The 20,433-nt window shown below is 49.8% G+C and overlaps 5 protein-coding genes across 5 annotated transcripts; 2 read left to right on the top strand and 3 right to left on the bottom strand.

The window, feature by feature from the left end:
• Nucleotides 1-1,064: 1,064 nt before the first annotated feature.
• On the bottom strand, nt 1,065-1,614 carry SETTUDRAFT_165131 (uncharacterized protein). Its single transcript, XM_008031559.1, has one exon. It carries the CDS (start codon nt 1,596-1,598, stop codon nt 1,392-1,394), a length of 207 nt encoding a protein of 68 aa, XP_008029750.1. The 5' UTR covers nt 1,599-1,614; the 3' UTR covers nt 1,065-1,391.
• A 2,605-nt stretch (nt 1,615-4,219) lies between these two features.
• On the bottom strand, nt 4,220-5,445 carry SETTUDRAFT_43562 (uncharacterized protein; the record flags this gene model as incomplete). Its single annotated transcript, XM_008031306.1, has 2 exons — nt 4,220-5,027; nt 5,078-5,445. 2 exons carry the CDS (start codon nt 5,443-5,445, stop codon nt 4,220-4,222), a joined length of 1,176 nt encoding a protein of 391 aa, XP_008029497.1.
• Nucleotides 5,446-6,369: 924 nt separating this feature from the next.
• On the top strand, nt 6,370-7,936 carry SETTUDRAFT_173389 (uncharacterized protein; the record flags this gene model as incomplete). The annotated part of the gene is made up of 3 exons (XM_008031560.1): nt 6,370-6,389; nt 6,432-6,848; nt 6,911-7,936. 3 exons carry the CDS (start codon nt 6,370-6,372, stop codon nt 7,914-7,916), a joined length of 1,443 nt encoding a protein of 480 aa, XP_008029751.1. The 3' UTR covers nt 7,917-7,936.
• A 110-nt stretch (nt 7,937-8,046) lies between these two features.
• Nucleotides 8,047-9,999, bottom strand: SETTUDRAFT_173390 (uncharacterized protein; the record flags this gene model as incomplete). The annotated part of the gene is made up of 4 exons (XM_008031561.1): nt 8,047-9,513; nt 9,565-9,751; nt 9,806-9,922; nt 9,976-9,999. 4 exons carry the CDS (start codon nt 9,997-9,999, stop codon nt 8,306-8,308), a joined length of 1,536 nt encoding a protein of 511 aa, XP_008029752.1. The 3' UTR covers nt 8,047-8,305.
• A 375-nt stretch (nt 10,000-10,374) lies between these two features.
• On the top strand, nt 10,375-11,401 carry SETTUDRAFT_173391 (uncharacterized protein; the record flags this gene model as incomplete). Its single annotated transcript, XM_008031562.1, has 1 exon — nt 10,375-11,401. One exon carries the CDS (start codon nt 10,375-10,377, stop codon nt 11,206-11,208), a length of 834 nt encoding a protein of 277 aa, XP_008029753.1. The 3' UTR covers nt 11,209-11,401.
• Between the last annotated feature and the right edge of the window lie 9,032 nt (nt 11,402-20,433).

A 20,433-nucleotide genomic window follows, 5' to 3' on the forward strand; every position in this document is an offset into this window, starting at 1 on the left:
CAACCTTGACCCGCTTACATCCAGCGCTATATAACACACTTCCCAGCCCAAAATCCTCCCCCAACCTACTGCTGAACTCTATACTTGGCATTTACGGCATAAATACACCCAAGCTGATTAGACTTTGTACCTTCAGACACAAGCCTTGATATCCCGCAAAGACAAGCCGCCGCCCATCACCGTCCATGCCCAGGCAATCATCATCCCAGCTATAATAGAACCAGCCGCGATACAAAACTACACGCCCACGTCCCATGCTCCACGCAACAATTGTGTTTCAGCGCGTCCCTACGGCCCGTACTACAGCTAGTTACGGCCCGTAGTCTCGCCGTAGTTTATTTAGTGCTGCGGCCGTAGCCGTAAGTACAGCACACTATACACGCGTGTGTGTGTGTGTGTGTGTAATTTGATGGCACTAACAGAACAACGGTTCGTAGTGCAAAACGGGTATCGTAGGTCCTAGGACGGTACGGTATGAGGGATGTACTAGTGCTAGTCTGGATACGCTTCGCGAAGTCATCTGTGGTCTTTGTTCACCGAGCGAGTGGGGTGATTGTACAGGTTTGGAGTGGATTAATCTGCTCTTCTATTCTTTTATTGCGTTTCGTTTCTCTTTAACTTGAAAGGGAGGGAGATGTGCGGGTACGTGGTTATGTCGGGTTACTTTGCTACTTTGTCTTCTGGATGACCAGCTTACCCGTTGATACAATGCCGCCCTAAACTTTTGCGTCAGCCGGGACTATGTCATGCTCGGCTTGGGGAGCAAGGTTAGCGTGTGAGACGAGTTTCTTTAGAGCAGATTGAAAATAGCGTCTTGGATTTGGGGGACCAAGGTGCCCATGACATGTACGTCGATGATGTGCGTTGGCTAGTATTGATGTGGCAAGTAGGGCTGCGAAGATCTTGAGGAGTGTAATGTTTTTGGATATGTTCGAGGGTGAGGTACTGGTGCGATAGGGATGCTATAAACGGATATTGTTGAGTTGGATACTTGGTTTCTTCGAGGATCTATGAGAGCGGCGGTTTGCTCGTAGTTGCAAGTGATCAGTGTAATTGTCGTTGTAGAAAGTTTAGTCCGCTCAAATAAACGTCCTAGTATATATCATTGTGATCAACTTTGACATCCACAAGACCTGTGATACTAAGTAGACTGAATTTCATACTTGATGCATTGTAGCATCAAATCCTGGTGCTTGAACACACATTGCCGAGTCTCCTAGAATCAGTGGCTTGGTCCAGTGCATCAAGCACATCCCAAACCTTAGCACTCCCAGCTCCAGACCATCTGTCCAAAAAGCACGCTCCACGCCATGTACGATTTACATGGGTGACAAGATCTGGAAAATAAAGGTATCAGTCGCTCCAGAAAAGGACGATCCGTTGGTGCCATGTTATCTGTATCTGCAAACAAGCTCTCGTGCAACGAGCCAGTAGCGAGACGCGGATGGTGGCTCTGGCGGCGGTTCAGTCTCGGCGTGTGTACCTGAATTCTCCAGATAATAGACTTTCGGGCGCAGCCTCGCCACGTAGGAACCTTCTCCATCCAAACGGTTATTTTTGGTCCAACGGCGAAGCGTTGTGAGTGTTCCATCTGGCATGTCCGTTAGCCACGACCATCCGCCCGGCATGAGGTGCATTTAGCGGATCATCGGCATGAACCGCAAGCTTCGCCGTCCTATTCAGGCACGGTTAGTTGAGAAACCCCCTCTCTTCTTGAACAACGGACTCGGTGCGGATCAGCAACCCGTGTGACCACACGTCTAGATTGGCCATTTGCAATTTGGAAATTCTGTTTTTTTCTTTTCTTTTGCAACCACCGGATAAGTTGTACTTGACACGGTTTTGCTCGGAAGCCAGTGCTCTTAGCTGCCGACCAAAAGACAAAGCGGAAAGGGCCGAGTGTGTGGCCGGCCCATCATCTCACTCACATATGTGTGCACTGACAAAAGTGCGGAGTGGTACCCAAGTAATACATGTATGTAAGCTTCGCTTCACTCTCCACTTCCCGAGTTCTTCCACGAACCGAAAATATGACTCGTCCCGTGTGTTTGTGTGTGTGTGTGTGTGTGCGCCGCAAAAGCTTATGCCCGGTAAGATTTTATATTGATACTTGCTTACAGAAACGTCGTGAATCAAGTGAATTGAGTGAAGACAAGACGGCCAATCTTGCAGCACATTGCCGTCGAATCCGGCGTAATAATTGTCGTTAATTTTGTTCTTTTTAATGACCTTATCAATATGGAGAGAGAAAAAATTGATCCGTGGGCGGCGGCGGCAGCGGCAGCGGAGAGGCGGCTTGGCAGGCAGCCCTGTTCTACACCTAGGCCAAAAAAGAGTAAGTAAGATAGTAATCGTCAGTCAGGATAAAGTTGGCACGAATCAGTCATCCAAGATAAAAAGAGGGGTTCAGGGAATTATTGGTTACTGTACGGAGGTGCCTTTCTAAAGTATTGTCTGACGCTAATCTCGGCGCTTCGGCACAACTCTTCTTGGCGCAACTCCCACCTTAGAGTTGAGGGGCTGTCTGATCAGTCTGCCTACTACTATGTAGTTATCCTTTAACTATGGCTCCTTATACTAATATATATACCTATACCTTAGTAATCGCGTTAAAATCACCTCCTAGTGGCAAGAATACCTCACAAGTCTCTGCGCTAACTGGCGTTCATCCTTGTACTGTAGATCGTATCTATAGTAGAGCTATTGCTGCAGGCTTTAAGCCAAACGACCTTCCTATTAAGATCCTTCCACACCACGTTCAGGATGCTCTAAAGCCTGGTAGGCCTGCTAAGCAGGCAGAGGTGAAGGATCAGATATTGTAACAAGTACGACACGATAGATATGGACGAGAGAAGAGCTGTGCTGACCTTGCTGGTGGGCTCAGTCTCCAAGGAGTCGAAATCTCTGCCTCTACCGTCTGGAGGGTGTTAAGAGCAGCAGGATACAGGAAGACCAAGCCAACGAGGAAGCCTAGGTTGACACAGGAGATGAGGAGTGCTTGTCTTAAGTGGGCATTAGAGCATAAGGACTAGACGTTAGAGGACTAGAAGAATGTCATCTAGACAGACGAGACGTCAGTGGTGATCAACCACCGACGTGGGGGCTATAGAGTCTGGAGAAAGGCAGACGAGAGGGTAGTCAAGAGCTGCATCCGTGAGAGGTGGAAGGGATACTCTGAGTTTATGTTCTGGGGCTGCTTCTCGTATAACAAGTAAGGTCCATGCCATATCTACCAGCCAGAGACGAAGGCAGAGAGAGAGGATGCTGCTCGTCGGATTGAGCAGCTAAACGCTGAGCTTGAGCCTCTACAGCGAGAGGAATGGGAGCTGTTAGAGTCTATGAGAAGGACAGGGCTACGCAATAAGCGTGGCAGGAAGCCTCAATAGAGATGGACAGAGAAGACAGGTAAGCTGGTGCGTAAGTCTAGAGGTGGTATAGACTAGTGGAGATATCAGGCCTGCGTTCTAATTCTAAAGCTGATTCCTTTTGCTAAAGAGTGCCTCTAAGATAGACCTCGGACTGTCGTAATAGAGGATAAGGCACCTAGCCACGCCCACCACTATCAGGGTGTGATCTATCGCCTGTACGAAGTTGAGAGACTACTTTGGTATGGAAACTCGCTAGACTGTAACTGCATTGAGCTATGCTGGTTCTATATAAAAAGAGAGACTACAAAGAAAGGAGCTCCGCAGTCAAGGGCTGAGGCAGTTAGAGTCTAGCAGAACTGCTGGAGAGATCTCTTACAACTTAAGATCTAAGCTTAGATTAAGCGAATTCTTGTACATATTCAAAAGATAATTAAGCTACAAGGTAGTAATGAGTACATAGAGGGAAGAGACAAGCCTCGGCTAAGGCGGCCGCACTTCGGTTAGATTATTCTTGGCAGACAATACTTTTGAAAGGCACCTCCGTACAGATGACACCTTGTTGGCAGCGGCTTTGATTACGTTGGCTAGTACGGAATGGCACAAGGCAGCGGCGGCAGGAATGCATAAAGAACAGCCAGTATGACTGGAGTGGCTGGATTAGCGTCTTGGCAATTCACAGCTTCACATTATCATGCTCGTTACAACGTTTCTCAAATATGACCAGTGTCAATAGTATGCAAAAAAAACTCGTATTTACATTTTGGGTAGAAGAGAACTCCGCACGTATAACCCCCACTGGTACCTCATGCGAAGGCCATGCGAAGACATGTCGCCTGGTTGAATGGCACCTCCTACTCGGCCCAGACGACGGCGCTAAGACCATCCTCATTCTCGGGCCTACCAGCAGCACCAATTCTCAAATCTCCGACCTTGGCACCCAGCTTTCCAGTCTTTGTGTCTCTGGCGACAATGGCGACGTTGGCGGTGGTTTGGTCGCCAATGGCAACAAAGTCACCGGCCTTGTTGATGTCGAAAGTACGAGGGTAGGTACCGTAGGACGAGGTGATGTCGGTCCAGGTGAGGGATCCGTTGGGCGAGATGCTGTACTGGGTGATGGAGTCGTTGGGGCTGAACTTCTTGTCGTTGCGGTTGGACGAGTAGACAAAGTTGCCCTTGACCCTGATCTCACCGACCTTTGTGCCAGAAACGGCGGTGGCGTTACCCTGGTAAGGCGTCAAGGTTTGCTTGAGCGTCAGGGTCATGCAGCCTCCTCCCTGGGGGTACGTGACAGCCCATCCAGACACGCTGTTGGAGAGCTCGTCGGCAATGAAGAGCATGGTGCCCTCAGCACGGCGAACACGGGAAAAGGCACCGGATGGAGACCAGAAAGCTCCATGTCGTGGGCCGGAACCAAGGACCGCCTTTGCAGAGGGGCACTCGGTCAGCTTGCCGGAGTTCTTGTCGATTTTGTTGATCCGGATCAGGTCCGTTCCGAGGTCCGGCACAAGGAGGAAGTCTCCCGTGGGGTCGACAAGCACATGGTGGGGATGAGGAGCTTCCTGGCGGGAGGGGTTGATGCTTTTTCCCGTGTACTTTATTGCTTGAAGCGGCTGACCGCCGTTCAGCGGAAGCTTGAAGGTTGTTATTTGGGACGTTTGGCTGTTAAGAGGTTAGCGCTGCCCACTCTTTTTTAGTGCATGCTGACTTACTAGTGAGCATTCGCAATAAAGCTACGTCCATCCTGGCCTCCGTAGAGCGTGGTTGCAACAACTCCCTGGGGTGTCGGTGCCTTGCCTGATGGGTTCACACTGCCGTTGGCGCCAACGCCAAAGGAGACCAGGGTTCCTCCATTGGATCCCATGAAGTTCTCGTCTGGAACATAGATGGCCTTTCCAGCGCTGTCATATGTAAGCCAGCTGGGAAGCGTGTTGCCGGTGGGCGTCGAGCTGGTCAAACTCAGCGAGTTTCCGTTGAAGGTGAGGTAGTTGAGGGTGCCCGAGTAGTGCGTGGCCCAGAGGTTCGCCGCGCTCGCGACGCTGCCAAAGAGCGGCAACAGCAGAGGGTTCGAAGACAGCATGGTGGACTTTGATAAGATGATGGGTACCTTTCGTATCGCGAGGGGGGCTGCTCCGCTTTGTATGCTGGCGTTGTGTACTTCCAATTTCCGCTACTGTCGCTTTGGCATCACGCGCACGCGACGTACATGTCCTGGCTGTCACGCTGAAACATCCACCTAGACCATCCTGGACTAAACAGCCGGTGGCGTCATAAACTGTGCCTGAGCCGTAGGAGGGGGAGAGCCTCTGCTCCAGTCTCCACGCTTCTCCAAGCCGGCTAAAGGGCGCGGTTCGGACAATTTAACTTCAATATGGAAGCATGTTTCGACAGCGGGGCGCCATGTTTCAACCGGCTGGCGCTCCCGAAATGAATAGTATGGAGAAATTGCGACAGACTTGCATTCCGGTCATGCACCTTATATCCCAGAAGTATATAAAGGAAACGTCTTGGCTGCGCATTCGATTTGGAAGCCAAGACGCCGCGCCGCCGTACGCGCTTACGTTAGCTGTGCATCCATGACATCTTTTATACGAGCACAACCTTCACAATTACCCTGCAGCCAATGTGCGCCAAGATGGAGATATAAAAAAAATAAAGTTCTGATCCTTTACAATTGCCGGCATCGAGGTATTGGTACGTATGACATGTAAGATCTACTGTTATTGCAGGTGTTAGATACTGGGGGCTGGCATAGACCTCGTCACCATCGACCCGATGGATGGTTCGACGATTCTATGGGGCCGTTCCCACATGCATCTCTCGACGGCCCGTAAAGTCACTGATCACTCGTGTTCCGTCTATTGGGGAAATATGAGAGACTGTCAGCAAGGCTCTTCCCCCCCCCCCTTTGAAGAGCCCAGAAACTGTTTAAAAGGCTTGGAAAGGACAGGCAGGACGGAGAACTTCTCATACCAAGCCGCGACATTATCCGCCAACCTTCAAGATGAAGAACTATTCTACATGGTTCCTAGCCTTGGCTACGCTTGTTTCTACCTCGACCGCCAGCGCAATACTGGACAGGAGAGCCACGCTCGCCGAATGCCTGGATGCTCGCAAAGTCCCCGTCTTCGGCCAAGGCACGGCAAACTTCACTCAGGCTATCAAGCCCTTCAATCTGCGTGTGCCTTTTACCCCGGCCTCCTACGCCGTACCATCGACTATTCAGCATATCCAAGACGCCATTGCCTGCGGTGCCGCCAGCGGAGTCCACGTGACTGGAAAGTGCGGAGGCCACAACTACGCCTCCCACGGACTTGGAGGAGAAAATGGACATTTGGTCGTCGACATGCGCCGCTTCAACAGCGTGACGGTGGACCAGAATGCGCATACGGCGGTGATCGGAGCCGGTGGACGACTCGGAAACATTGCCTTGGCATTGTATGCCCAAGGAAAACAGGGAATTAGTCACGGAACGTGCCCTGGGTAAGTCGAAGCCAAGACCATATCTCCCTGTCATAACACAGTACGCTAACACCATTTCACAGCGTCGGTATCTCTGGTCTGACGCTCCATGGCGGCTACGGCCTCTCCTCCCGCAAGTACGGCTTGGCACTCGACAATGTGATTTCCATGACGGTTGTCCTTGCCAACGGCAACGTCGTGACGGCATCCAAGACGCAGAACCCAGAGCTCCTCTGGGCTCTGCTCGGTGCTGGCGGTGCCTTTGGCATCGTCGTCGACTTCACGTTCAAGACGTTTGATGCCCCGGAAGAAAACATCAACTTCTCGTACAACCTCGCGCCCAACAACACGGCGCAGCTCGCCGACATGCTGTCTGTGCTGCAGGACTTCTCGATCCACGACCAGCCCGCCGAGCTGGACATGCGCCTGTTTGTGCCCAAGCAGCTGACGGGCGTGTACCACGGCAGCCGTGCCAACTTTGACAAGATCATGGCTCCTCTGCTCGCCAAGCTCAACGTGCCGGCAAGCTCTGGCACCGTGTCGACCAAGGGCTGGATCGATACGCTGACGGCGTTTGCGTTTGGCCCGCTGCAACAAGCCGAGATCTACGACACGCACGAGAACTTTTACGCAAAGTCGCTCATGACGCCCGCGCTGTCGCGCGACGCCCTCACCGCCCTCGCAGACTACTACTTCACGACGGCGAGCAAGATCACCGGCCGCTTCTGGTACCTGCTGATTGACCTGCACGGCGGCGCCAGCTCCGCCGTGTCGGCCGTGCCCAACACGGCCACGGCGTATGCGCACCGCAACGCCATCTTCAAGATGCAGTTCTACGACCGCATTTTCCCAGACAACGCCACGTACCCGCCCGAGAACATGAGCTTCCTGGGCAACTGGGTCGCCAACATCGAGAAGGCCAGCGGTGGCCAGAAGTTTGGCATGTACGTCAACTATGCCGATACCATCTTGACCAACACCGAGGCCCACACCAGGTACTGGGGCGAGAACTACCCCAGGCTCGCGTCGCTCAAGAGTACGTATGATCCGAAGAAGCTGTTCGAGGGCCCCCAGATTGTGGGAAGCTAGATGATGCGTCTTCTCTGTATATTTTAACTCCTCCCCCTGGGCTACGCTGCCATCACCTCAAACGACGTCGGACGGCGCTAGCCTACTACGGTTAGAGGGGCTGTTTGATGTCTTTTGAGGAGGTGGTGCTGCGAAATTTGTAAATATCCATCAATTGACTTATAGGGTATCACTGTTCTAGTACGACGTGATAACCGCTTTTTTGTGATCGTTCCAAAGCGTGCATGTTGAAGTTTCTGAGACGTGAGTTAGTTGTTGTTTCCAAGAAGATTGCCATAGCGAGTAATGTTGGTACAGATGAACGGAGGATAAAGTCAAAGTGTTGTGCTCGCTGGATATTTCGAGTCAAAGCCTACTAGTACATTTCTATGCCTCCATCATAAGCTCGTCTACAAGAACTCAACACCCACTCCGAAGCTCAAGCCTTTCCTGCTCTCCTCCTTAGCCCTCATGACTAATGGAAGGGAGAAGTTGATTTCGAATCTTGCAACGGGATGCGCGTATACAAGTCCAAGACCAGCCGCGGCGCTAGGCAGCTCGGCAGTGAGTGTTGAGAGGGATTTTTGAATGGCACCATACACGTCGCTTGCACTGCCAAATGATCCGTCCTCCTTTTTGGAGTTGGGGTTCTTGAGCGCAAGAAGGCGACCGCCGTTGATGAAAGCCTGCAGGCGGAGGGGCGTGTCCTTGCCAACACGGGGGATGGGAAGGAGCAGCGACGCGCCGCCGGCTGCGTAGATATCACCACCTAGCGCATCAGAGCCATCACGGGGACCGAGTCCAGAAATGCGGAAACCGCGGACGTTGTTGGGACCACCCAGCTGGAAGCGGTCATTGATGCGAGAAGCCTGGAATTGGCTTTCACCGCCCAACTTCATGGGGTACAGCAGACCGCCCCGTAGACCAGCGGTAAGCGTGATGCCAGTGTTGCCAAAGGGAAGGGCGACTTGTGACTCAACCTCGGACTTCCAAAAGGCAGTGTCGCCCTTCAGGGGGCCCCAGCCGGCGAGCTCAGACACACTCTTCATCATGTAACCGCTGTTGGGCAGGAGAGGGTAATCGCGCTTGTCCTGGGTCCAAGTATGCGTGATGCTCGACTTGAAGGAATCGCCGGCGTCGGCGCGGACCGAGGGCGAGGCGTTCTCGGCGAGGCCTGTAATCTGCCGCCAGATGGCCGAGTAGGCGAATTCGTGGGTGGCACCGTTCTTCAGTCTCCAGAGCAGCTTCGAGTTTCCGCCCTTGAGCACCTCTTCATGGCTTGCCCACGTCTTGAGCGTCGAGCTGGCGAAGCCGTTGACCTGGAACTTGACATCGGGATTGGCGAGGACAGGCGTGTCAAAGGCGAGCGAGTAGGCCGAGCGTGTGCGTGTGCCGAGCGAGCCATGTGCATTGAGCGTCTCTGCGCCGCCAAACAGGTTGCGGAGTTCGGCGTGGACATAGGCGTCTGCTTCCGAGGCGCCGGCCTCGGTGCCCGTCTTGATGGTGTAGGTTCCGCGCTCAACGGCCGAGATGTAGACGTCGACGTCGGTGGGCGACGAGGCGGCAATGGCCTGGCTGGGGCGGTCGAGGTAGACGGAGATGGGCGACTTGAAGATGCCTATGGCGGGTCAGACATGCGAAGGCGCCTGGCGGGGCGGGGGAAACGTACCGAAGCGATTGAGCTTGTCCGTGGCCTCGCCCACCTGCTTGAGCGCGTCTGCCAGCGTGTAGGGCTCGTCGCGGTTTGCGCTCAGCAGAGGCTCGACGACCCGCTCGAGGAAACTTCTGCGAGTGCGGGCGGCATGGAGCACGCGGACCGACGAGATGGTCACGGGCAGCGACGTGTTGTCGTCGACCTGGCACAGCATCAGCAATGGCCTCGCCCCCCGTCACCCGTCGTCGACGCCTACCAATTCGCCCAGGCGCTCGCGTGCCCGCTGCTGCTGGGCCTGCATCCGCGCACTGAGCTCGTCCTGCTGGCGCCTCTGCTCGCGCGCATCCGTCCGGTTCTTGAGCCGTTCGAAGACCTGGACTGCCAATTAGCCTGGGGCTGCCCGCCGGAAGCGCCGCCCATGCTTACATCGTCGTCGTGCGGCGAAGCCATTGGGCTGGTGGTGTTTGGATGCGTGATGCTTGGCGGCGTTCAGAAAGCCTGCCGTGGCCAGCCCTGCCCGTGCAGCGCCCGCCCGCCAGGCACGTGCTGCTGACTTCCCGGCCACGCTTTGGCCCTGCCCTCGTCCTCGACCGACTCTCCATTCCGCCTGCCCCTCGCACCCGCGCGCCCTTCTTCCTCTTTTCTTCTTCTTCCCCCTCGCCCGTTTCTTTGCCCTCGCCTGTGTTCCTGTCATTGTTTGTGCAGCCCGCTGTCTTTTGTCTTTGCGCCCGCCTCACCACCACCACCACCACCACGCCGACACACTGCGACCACGTCTACAAGCCCCCCAACCCCCCAACACCCGCCACCGCACACTCGCCCACCATGGCGACGCCCGCAGCCACCAAGCGCCTGACGAGGGAATATGCCACCATTTCCAGATCCCCCCCGCCCTACATCACCGCACACCCCTCGGACCGCAACATCCTCGAGTGGCACTACATCATCACCGGCCCACCAGACACGCCCTACGAAGGGGGCCAGTACTGGGGCACGCTCAACTTCCCGCCCGACTACCCCTTCGCGCCGCCCGCCATCCGCATGCACACGCCCTCGGGCCGCTTCCAGCCCAGCAGCCGCCTGTGCCTGAGCATCTCCGACTTCCACCCCAAGAGCTTTAATCCCGCATGGGAAGTCAGCACAATCCTGACGGGCCTCCTCAGCTTCATGACCAGCGAGGAGATGACGACGGGCAGCGTCAGGGCCTCGGAGGCGGAGCGTAAGCTTTTTGCGCAGCGCACGAGGTGGTGGAACAGCACGGGCGGCGGCACAAAGGCTATCGGCTCAGGAAATGCCGCCGGCGGCCAGCACGGAAACATCCGGGCTGGCGATGGTGGCGCAAGGTTCAGACACGAATGGCCCGACGTAGATGAAGAGAACCTGAGGTGGATGAAGGAGAAGCGCATTGATCCCACAACGGGCTTACCCCGGCCAGCCCCCTCTCCCGCACAACACACAGCCTGCTCGCCAGACGTCTCTGGCCTGCGACGACGCCCCGGCACGAGCGCGACGGTCGTCCAAGACGCCGCGCAAATAGCACGAGATGCAGGTCAAGGTTGGCTCAGCCGCAACAAGTGGAAGATTCTCCTTGGCGCCATGATGCTGTACATCATGGTTGCCAGAGTCCTGGGTGACGGCGCCATTGCCTCGGCCGCCTGAACAGCGCATACAGACATGAGGGAAATGTAGTTAATAAGGATCACGGCAGGCATTTACTTTTGGCGTTGGGGCGTTGGGCATACCCAGGCGAGCCCACTACAGGAGCACACCACGGTTTGCCAGGGGATTCTTCTGTAAATCAACTTGACAAAGATGACAAAAATAACAAATGCAACTCCATCGGTCGCTACCGCTACACCTTGTTCTTGGACACGTAAGTGCAGCCATTCACCTGGTACTACAACGCTTTTCCCATCAACACCCAGTCCCACGCATACCCGCCTGCCCTGCTTGCAGTAACAGTAACCATACCAAAGCTCAAACTAACCTCCCATATTAAATGCAAGCCCCTGTCTGTGCCTACACTGTTCCACCATCACCATCTCCGTCATCACAGCCGCACGCACATGCACATGCACATGCGCCACTAAATCACCACTAAAATGCAGGGGTTCCACCCTCCATCCCTTGCATCATACACCGTCATAGTGGCGAACCCGCAGCCTAGTACGAAAAAGAAAAACAAAAACAAAGCAGAAACAACACAAAACAAAACAAACACTTCCTTATCTATTTCCGATAACTATCCCAAAAAGAAAGGAAGACAAAAAGAAAAACAATAATAAGATAAGATAAGATACGATACAATGGACTAAGGTGTAGACTATGTAGGAATTTCCTTTTTTTTTATTAGGAATCTGCAGTATAACGTGTTTTACAAGCGAGCGCCGCGTACAAGCGAGCGCCGCACCCCACTAAACCTGCGCACCTCTATAAGCCTGTAGTTCCACCACAATATAGTTGTTTTACTGTATATTAATATAATAGATTAAGTAGTACCTAGAGTATCTTTCTTGCACGTACGCGAGTTGTGGCCAGTTTCTCTACACCTACTACAGCGCGCCAAAGCCTGGCGGCTAACACCTAATCGCTCTCCTCCTTAACGCTCTTTATAAGCAATCTACTAATTAGCCTTATGTTACACGGGGTTTCCTAACACTATCAGAAACTATACTTACCTAGTCTCGGTCCGGGTTAGGGCGAGGCTGTCTAGCTGAAGTATCCGTGAGGTAATTGTCTGGCGATAAGGTGGAGAAGAGTTATAGGAGTTAACTGGGTTGGTAAGACAAACTAATTCTATTAGAAGATAGAATAACTAAGTATTAATCTGTATGAGAGAAGAACTTATGAGAGTTGACCACAACGAGTGTAATAATGAAATCCAACCCATTCTTATACCTATTGCCTTTGGTCCTGTTCTCCCTCTTCTCCCTTGACATCCTTGTCTTTTGGGAGATGTGGGAGAACGCCTTCTCCCATCCTGGCCCATTATCCCTTCCTTGGCGGGAGAATGGCTCTTGGCGGGAGAGCGCATCACGTGACCTCGAGCCCCGCGATGATCATTACCTTCTGACGTGGACGTGGTTGGCCTTCAACCTCGTCGTCCCCCGTCAAGGGGAGAATCCTTCTTGTTACTTGTAACATTATCCCCTCTCTTAGGCGTATCGTCCTAATACCCTAGAATATCGTTTTGCCGTGCTGCGTGTTGAATCGCTGGCTGCATATAAGGTCAGTAGGCCCCTGGCCATTGTATCCGTTCCTTCCCTCCAGCCTTCCTAACCATGCCCAATACCGCCAGGCTCGTTCTGACCGTATTCGCCATCAGGGGAAAGAAATGGCTTTTCGCTGCAAGCGCTGCGAAAAGAAGAATCTTCGCTGTTTCGTGGATACTATATCTAAGCAGTGTGCTAGTTGTATTGCTATAAAAGCTAAGTGCAGTTTGTTTGTAACTAAGGAAGAGTGGGAGAAGGTTAAGGCTAAAAAGCGTCAAAAGCAACTCGAGTTGGCCTATGCTAAAGAGCGCCAATCTCAGGCCGCCGCTGATACTGCGCGTCTGCGTCGCGAACTCCTAGAGGTCGAGGCGCGGGAACGAGCATTTGCTGATCGCGATCATGCCATTTTAAACCTTCAGGATCGTGAGGAAGAGAAGAATGAGGGGAGCTCTGCCTCTGGTATGGGTTTTCCGACAACCGAACCATCGCTATCCAGACCCTCGACTGACCCAGGCTAGTTACAGGCTAATTCTTCTTCTTTCGATCTTTTGTCCTTTAACTTCTTCCTTTCTTACGAGAATCTAGTTCTCGTTTCTTTAGATGTTTCTAATGGTACTCACGTACTAGTGACTTGCAGTTCGTTAGGTTTCCTTTAGGTTCCCAAGTGTTATAGCTCTTAGGCCATCCCTGCCACTTGACCAAGTACTTCCACTAACTGCTAATTTTCCGTAGGTCCTTAATTTCTTTAACTACGTACTCGTCGTCTTTAAGCTCTATGTCGTCTATTAGCTTGGCGTTTTAGGGTGCTAGTTCTAGTAGCTTTTTGTGGAACACGTTGTGTATGCGCATGCCTAGTGGTAGCTAGAGTTTGTAGTTTACTAGTCTAATTGTCTCTAGGATTTCAAACAGTCCTAATTGGAGATTATCTAGTTTCTTGCTTAGCTGCTTAGTCTTTAGGTTTTGTCGTAACAAGAAGACTTTGTCCCCCTTCTTAAAAGTTAGTCCCTCAATCCTTTGCTTATTTGCAGCTTTAGATGCCGTAAGGTTCCTATAAGCTATATTCTTGCTTAATTGCTCGTGTAATTCTCGCATTAGTCGAGCTTTGTCGTCTGCTCTAACTGCAATGCTTTTAATGTCTTTTAGGTCTTGATAAGCAACCAGCTCATACCCGTAGTTCGCGTAGTGCGGCGAGTGCTTTGTGGTCGCCGACCTTGAACTGTTGTACGCCAATTGTGCTGTTGGCAAGAGTTTAACCTAGTTGTCTTGCAGCTTATTGGTGTAAAATCGCAAGTACTGTTCCAGCGTTTAGTTCGTTCGTTCTGTCTGACTGTCTGTCTCTAGGTAGAAACTCGTTAAGAGCTTCTTTTTGACTTCTAATTCCGCTAAGAACGTTGTCTAATACTTTGATGTGAACAGCTTGTCTCTGTCCGTAATAAATTCTTTAGGCATCCTATGCTCCGATACTAGTGCCTTAGAAACCTCGTACGCACATTCTTCTGCCGTAATTGTTTCTTCTGTGGGCACAAACTTTGCTGCTTTAGTTAATTGGTCCACGATTACTAGTATTGTGTCGCAAAGTTGAGCTGATCCTAGCTCTAACGATTTCGGGAGCTTTACTATAAAGTCTATTATTACGCTAGTTTATAGTCGTGTTAGTGGCGATAGGGGTTGTAATAGGCTATAGGGCTTATGTCTCTTAGGCTTGTTCTAGTAATATGCTAAACAGTTGCCTAGAATCTCCTGCACCTTCGCACGCATGCGTGGTATTGCAAACTCCTTTAATAGTCGCCTAACTATTTCGTCTATTCCTGCGTGTCTATATTCTAGGGACTTATGCAGTTCTCTGATAAGATCGTTCCTCATGTGCTCCGGCACATAAACTTGGTTTGGATTCTAGGGTTCTTGTTTATTAGGTAACAATCCTGCGAGGTCATCTTCCCCTGCTATAGGAATCTATTCTTTAGCTTTTCGTTGCCATTGCTGTTGTAACGTTTCTACCTGTTCGGCCACCTTGGCTACTCGAGCCAGTTCCGGCTGGTTGTACTTGAGACTGCCATCGGGCATCTTCTTAAGTACTGCATCGTGTGGTATCTTGTATTCCTTTTCCTTAAGGTCGGATCTTCGGCTAAGAGCGTCTGCTGCTCCATTAAGCGATCCTGCGCGATGCGTGATCTTAAAGTCGAACTGAGCTAGCATCTCTGCCTATTAGACTTGTCGTTAGTTGAGTTTCTTTGTTGTTATGAAACTCGCTAGGTTTTGATAATTAGTAAACACCTCGATTATATCTAGAAGTCCTAACAGATACACTTCCTATTGTTCAAAGGCATCGACTACTCTAAGTAGTTCCTTATTGTGAACGTCGTAGTTGAGTTCTGCTCTAGAGAACTTTCGTGAATGGTAGAACACTAGTCTCTATTTCTTGTCTGGGCACTGCTGTGATAATACAGCTCCAAGTGCGTAGTCTAAGGCGTTGGTCTTGACCCTCGTTTTTCGTTTTAGGTCGTACATTTCTAGTACAGGTGCGGTAAGGAATATCTGCTTGATCCAATCAAAAGCCTCCTAATGTTCCTTTTCCTAGCGGAATCCTATTTCCTTCTTCGTAATCTCTAAGAGAGGTGTGGTGATTCTTGAGTAATCCTTGATAAACTTCTGATAGTAATTGGCAAATCCAAGAAAGAATTACATATCCTTGACTGTTTTAGGTTTTGGCCATTCTTGTATAGTTGAGATCTTCTTTAGATTTATCTTAACTCCCTCTGTTGAGATAATAAAGCCTAGGAACTCCGTTTCTTTAACGTAGAATTCGCACTTTCCTAGCTGCAGGTATAGTTTATATTCTTTAAGCTTCCTAAGCACTTTCTTAACATGTTTAATGTGTTCTTTAAGCGATCCTCTAGAGTACACTAGTACATCGTCTAGATACGCTGTCGCGAAGATTCCAAGGTATTCGTGGAGAGCGCTGTTGATGACTAATTAAAAGGTTGCTGGCGCATTCGTCAATCCAAACAGCATTACTATATACTCGAACAGTCCGTACTTCGTTTTAAACGCTGTTTTCTATTCGTCTCCCTCCTTAATCCTGATCTAGTAAAATCCTTCCTAGACATTAAACTTCGTGAACCACTTAGCTCCCTAGAGCCAATCTATAAGCTCTAATATAAGTGGTAGTAGGTATCTATTTTTTTAAGTAACCCTGTTTAACCTTCTATAGTTAACATACAGTCGCTATTTTCTATTAGGTTTCTTTACAAACAATATTAGCGAGGCTATTAGGCCTAATCCTAGTCTAATAAATCCTTTCTTTAGATTCTTCTAGAGGTATTCCTTAAGCTTAGCGTCGTGCTTGGGCGATATAGGATACATTCCTCCTAGCGTCAACTTTGCTCCTTCCTCTAGGATGATCTCGTGATCCTAATCCTGGTGTTTAGCTAGGTCTATTGCCTCGTTTTCTTTAAATAAATCTTGAAACTTGTTCGTATGATATTCCTTCGGTATACCTAATAAATCCTTATTTGGCGTATCTAGTGGTAAGGGTCCGTCCTTTGTGGGCGCGACGCGTCTTATCTATATAACTCCTATCTATTAAGGGTCCTTCGCATAGATTCTCGCGATCTTATGCGGTGAGATCTTGCCAAATCTCCCATCCTTGGGTGTGCACTAATTCGTCGGGCGTATCTCGTGTCGTACTCCAGCAACCCTACGCGCAGGTTCTTGGCTAAGTATTGTTCTCTTTTGCCAGTCGATGGCAGGGTTATAGGCATCTAGCTAGTTATAACTAATTAGCATATCTAGTTCGCCTAGATCCATAATACTAATATTCATTTAGCTACTAGTATTAGACACCTCTAGCGTCACTAGTTCTGTTTTAAGCCTTATCGTGCCTTTCCCGTATGCTACAGGTGTTTCTTCGGCCGATACTACCTTCAGCGGATGCTTCTTGCTCTGGTATGGTATGTCGTATTTCTCCACCGCTCCAGGTGAGATCATTGTTCGGGCAGCTCCACTGTCGATCAATGCTTTCATCTCGTGCCTATGTACTCGCACAGTCGCCATTAATTCTATTGGGCGGCTCTCGGTGTGATGTACACGTCTAAAGGTCGTTTTAGAACTGCCTTCACTAGCGTGACCCTGTCCCTGGCGGCATCCTAGTTTTTTAAGTGTCCTTTACCCCCAAGGCGCTTGCCTTTCTATTTCTTAGGGTAATAACTAGCGTTATCCTTTAAGCTTTAGTGTATCTTATAGTTGTCATCTATACAAAAGGACTAATAGAGATTCTCGTGTGGGATTATGTCGTCTACAGTCTCTAGCATCAGAATTGTTGTTGTCCTATACATCTTGCAATTCTTCGTCTAGCATTCCTTAGCCGCAATAGTGTTATACAAGTAATAATTTTCCTGCCTTACCGCAATTCGCTGTTCTTAATGGAGTTAGCATTTTTCTACGCAGTTAATTTAGCACAAGCGCTCGTGCGCTTCTTAGTGCTCGTTCTTGTAGATATCGCAATCTAGTATTAGACAATCGTTCGCCTAAAGTTTCTTGTAACTAGTTGCCTTGTTATCTAGTTTACAACTTTCTTTAGCGTTGTAGTAGTACATGCAGAATGCTATCTTGTATTAATACTAATAGAGCTTCTCGTGCTCCTCCTACTTCTTAGGTTTATAGACATAATAGTTTAAAACCCTGCAAGCGCTTAGTCTAAAGTAGGCGTGACAATAGCTATCTTTCTAGTATTAATCTTGTCTGCTTTCCTCCGCGTGGTATTGGCAGTAATCAATGCTATTGCAGTCGACCCAATGAAGCTTTTGGTGCTCTATCTCTTGGTTTTCATCTAGTAGGTTGTCTTTAAAGTATAGTTATTTCTAAGCTACTTGTCTTATAGCTTCTGCTACGTTTTGTCTTATAACTACTATTCTTCCTCCTCTAAGGTAACAGTCATTTGCATAGTATATAGCACTTCCGCATACCTAGCATTAGTCTAGTGCTAACCGGCGGACTGCGTCTTCGTCTTCGACGATCCAGTCAGTGGGTTCTGGCACTTCCCATTTCATGTGTTCGTCCGCTCGTACGAGCCCTAGGACGATCACGTAATCAGTGATCTCGTTAGATCGTGCCTCATCGTAGAGGTCCAAGTCGCTGAGGTTGTCGATCTCTGACAATTCGTCTGGCGTCAAGGTTGATTATTGAGCTCGCAACATCCTAATCTTGACCGCTGCTTGCTTGACTTTGTTCTTTGGGCAGTCTCTGCGGAAGTGTCCTACTTCGCCATATTAGAGACATGCCTTACTGTTGTAACGCTTCTTGCGTTCTTCTAGGGAGAGGCTGTCCTAACCCTTTCCGTAGGTTTTCTTATCTTTAGACTTTTCTTATACTTTGCCTGTTATAACCGTGTCGCCGTCGTTGTTAGTTCTATTGCGCTGTCGCTTTATATTGGCCGTGTTAGGGCGGAATTGTCGTTTCTTCTGTTCATTCCTTTCCTATAACCTATTGTTAATGCGCGTGGCTAGCTCCACTAGAGCTTGTAGCGTTTCTAGCTTGTTATAGTGTACAAGTGCGTCTTTGATGTTGTCCTTCAGACCTGCTTTAAATGTCGTTCGTAGCGCTGCGTTGTCCTAATCAATCCTCGCCTGTAGTTGCTTGAACTCTGCTGTGTAGGCGGTCACAGACGCGGTCTGCTTTAGGCGCATAATTGCTTTCTTAGCCTAGTTCTTTGCGTCTACTTTCCTAAAGATGCGTCCTATCTCTTTCTTAAAGCTATTTTAATCCTAGAATAGGGTCTTAGTCTTAGCCTTTATTCCCTAACTTGTTAGTGCTGCGAGAAAGTCCTCCACGTATGGTTGCATCCAGCTAGCTGCTTTTCCTTTCATGTGCATGCTAGCTGTGAGGATCTTTTCCTAATTGTTTAGTACTCTGTTAAATCCGTAGTATAAGTTAATGTTAGTAAGGAACGTCCTAAGTTCGTGCTAACCTCCTTTATACTTCTTAGGTGTTGCCATCTTAGGTTTCGTAACGCGTTCGTTTGGCGTAGCTATTAACTAGCCAGCCATCTGCGCTATTATCTCTTGCATAGCAGCTATCTGCCTTGCCTGGATGCGCAGTTGTTGCTTAAGATCTTGTACCTTAGCCTAGTTCGCGTTGTTCCTTTCTCCATCTAAGGAGTTAGAATCCGAACCACTTCCTTCCAGCATCTCGTCATCGAGAGCTGGTGAATTCGTAGGAGCTGCAATCGTAGGCTCCTGTCCCTGACTTCCGTTGTGGGCCATTATAGTAATCTTATTCAAGCAACTGTTAGTTAATCCTTCCACCAAATCCAAAGGTGGTCAAAGTGTTACACGGGGTTTCCTAACACTATCAGAAACTATACTTACCTAGTCTCGGTCTGGGTTAGGGCGAGGCTGTCTAGCTGAAGTATCCGTGAGGTAATTGTCTGGCGATAAGGTGGAGAAGAGTTATAGGAGTTAACTGGGTTAGTAAGACAAACTAATTCTATTAGAAGATAGAATAACTAAGTATTAATCTGTATAAGAGAAGAACTTATGAGAGTTAACCACAACAAGTGTAATAATAAAATCCAACCTATTCTTATACCTATTGCCTTTGGTCCTGTTCTCCCTCTTCTCCCTTGACATCCTTGTCTTTTGGGAGATGTGGGAGAACGCCTTCTCCCATCCTGGCCCATTATCCCTTCCTTGGCGGGAGAATGGCTCTTAGCGGGAGAGCGCATCACGTGACCTCGAGCCCCGCGATGATCATTACCTTCTGACGTGGACGTGGTTGGCCTTCAACCTCGTCGTCCCCCGTCAAGGGGAGAATCCTTCTTGTTACTTGTAACACCTTACACTAAGTAAGTAGATCCTCTCTAGCTCCCTTTATTAGCACTCTATGCTTCTATATCTACTTCCTTTTACGCTACCTACGCTTTTGTAACGATGTTACAACTTCGCCAAGTATTGAGCCAATCCCAGAGCCAGATCGGAGGAAGTACCTGCCGCCCTTCATAAGCCATTCGCCCGAGGTCGGATCCGAATTCGGACCCGACTAGGATAGGTATATATTGAGACACTCCCTGTAGCTAGCTCTGTAGACTTTTGATATCCTTTCGTACAAGGCCTATAGGTGGCTTGTTGAATCTAGGCTCTTTGTGATCCCACGCACTCCCATATGCCTCTGAGTGATCCTACGACCGAAACAGATCCGACCTGCCTTACCTGCGCCGTTACAGCTTTGTTGCTGCCTTGTTAGCCCTCTTAAGGCTGGCGATCTAATCGCGTATTAGCTTAGCTAAGAGCAATATTCTCTCTACCCCCTTCTTAAGCTAGCTAATCGCCGCAATAATTAACGCTAGTAATAAGCTCTTATGCCGCTAGACCTAATCACGTATTAGCATTAATTAGGCTTCAAGCTCGCGTACGTTGCTTAGGGTACGAGCCTACTAGACAGCCTCTGCAAGAGTAGCTACTAGAGTAGGCGTACGTAGCTATACATTACGCTTTAATAGAATAGTGTCTAGCTAGAAAGGAACAAGGCCTACGCCTTAAAAGGCTAAGCAGATATTAGCTGCCGTAAAGGATCAATCAAAGGCTACCTTAAACGCTAGCAGAAACTCAAGCTTAGTGATATGGTTAATGTAACGGCGCAGGTAAGGCAGGTCGGATCTGTTTCGGTCGTAGGATCA

This window comes from Exserohilum turcica (genome assembly GCF_000359705.1).
Source record: "Exserohilum turcica Et28A unplaced genomic scaffold SETTUscaffold_6, whole genome shotgun sequence".
Taxonomy (NCBI): Eukaryota; Fungi; Ascomycota; class Dothideomycetes; order Pleosporales; family Pleosporaceae; genus Exserohilum; species Exserohilum turcicum.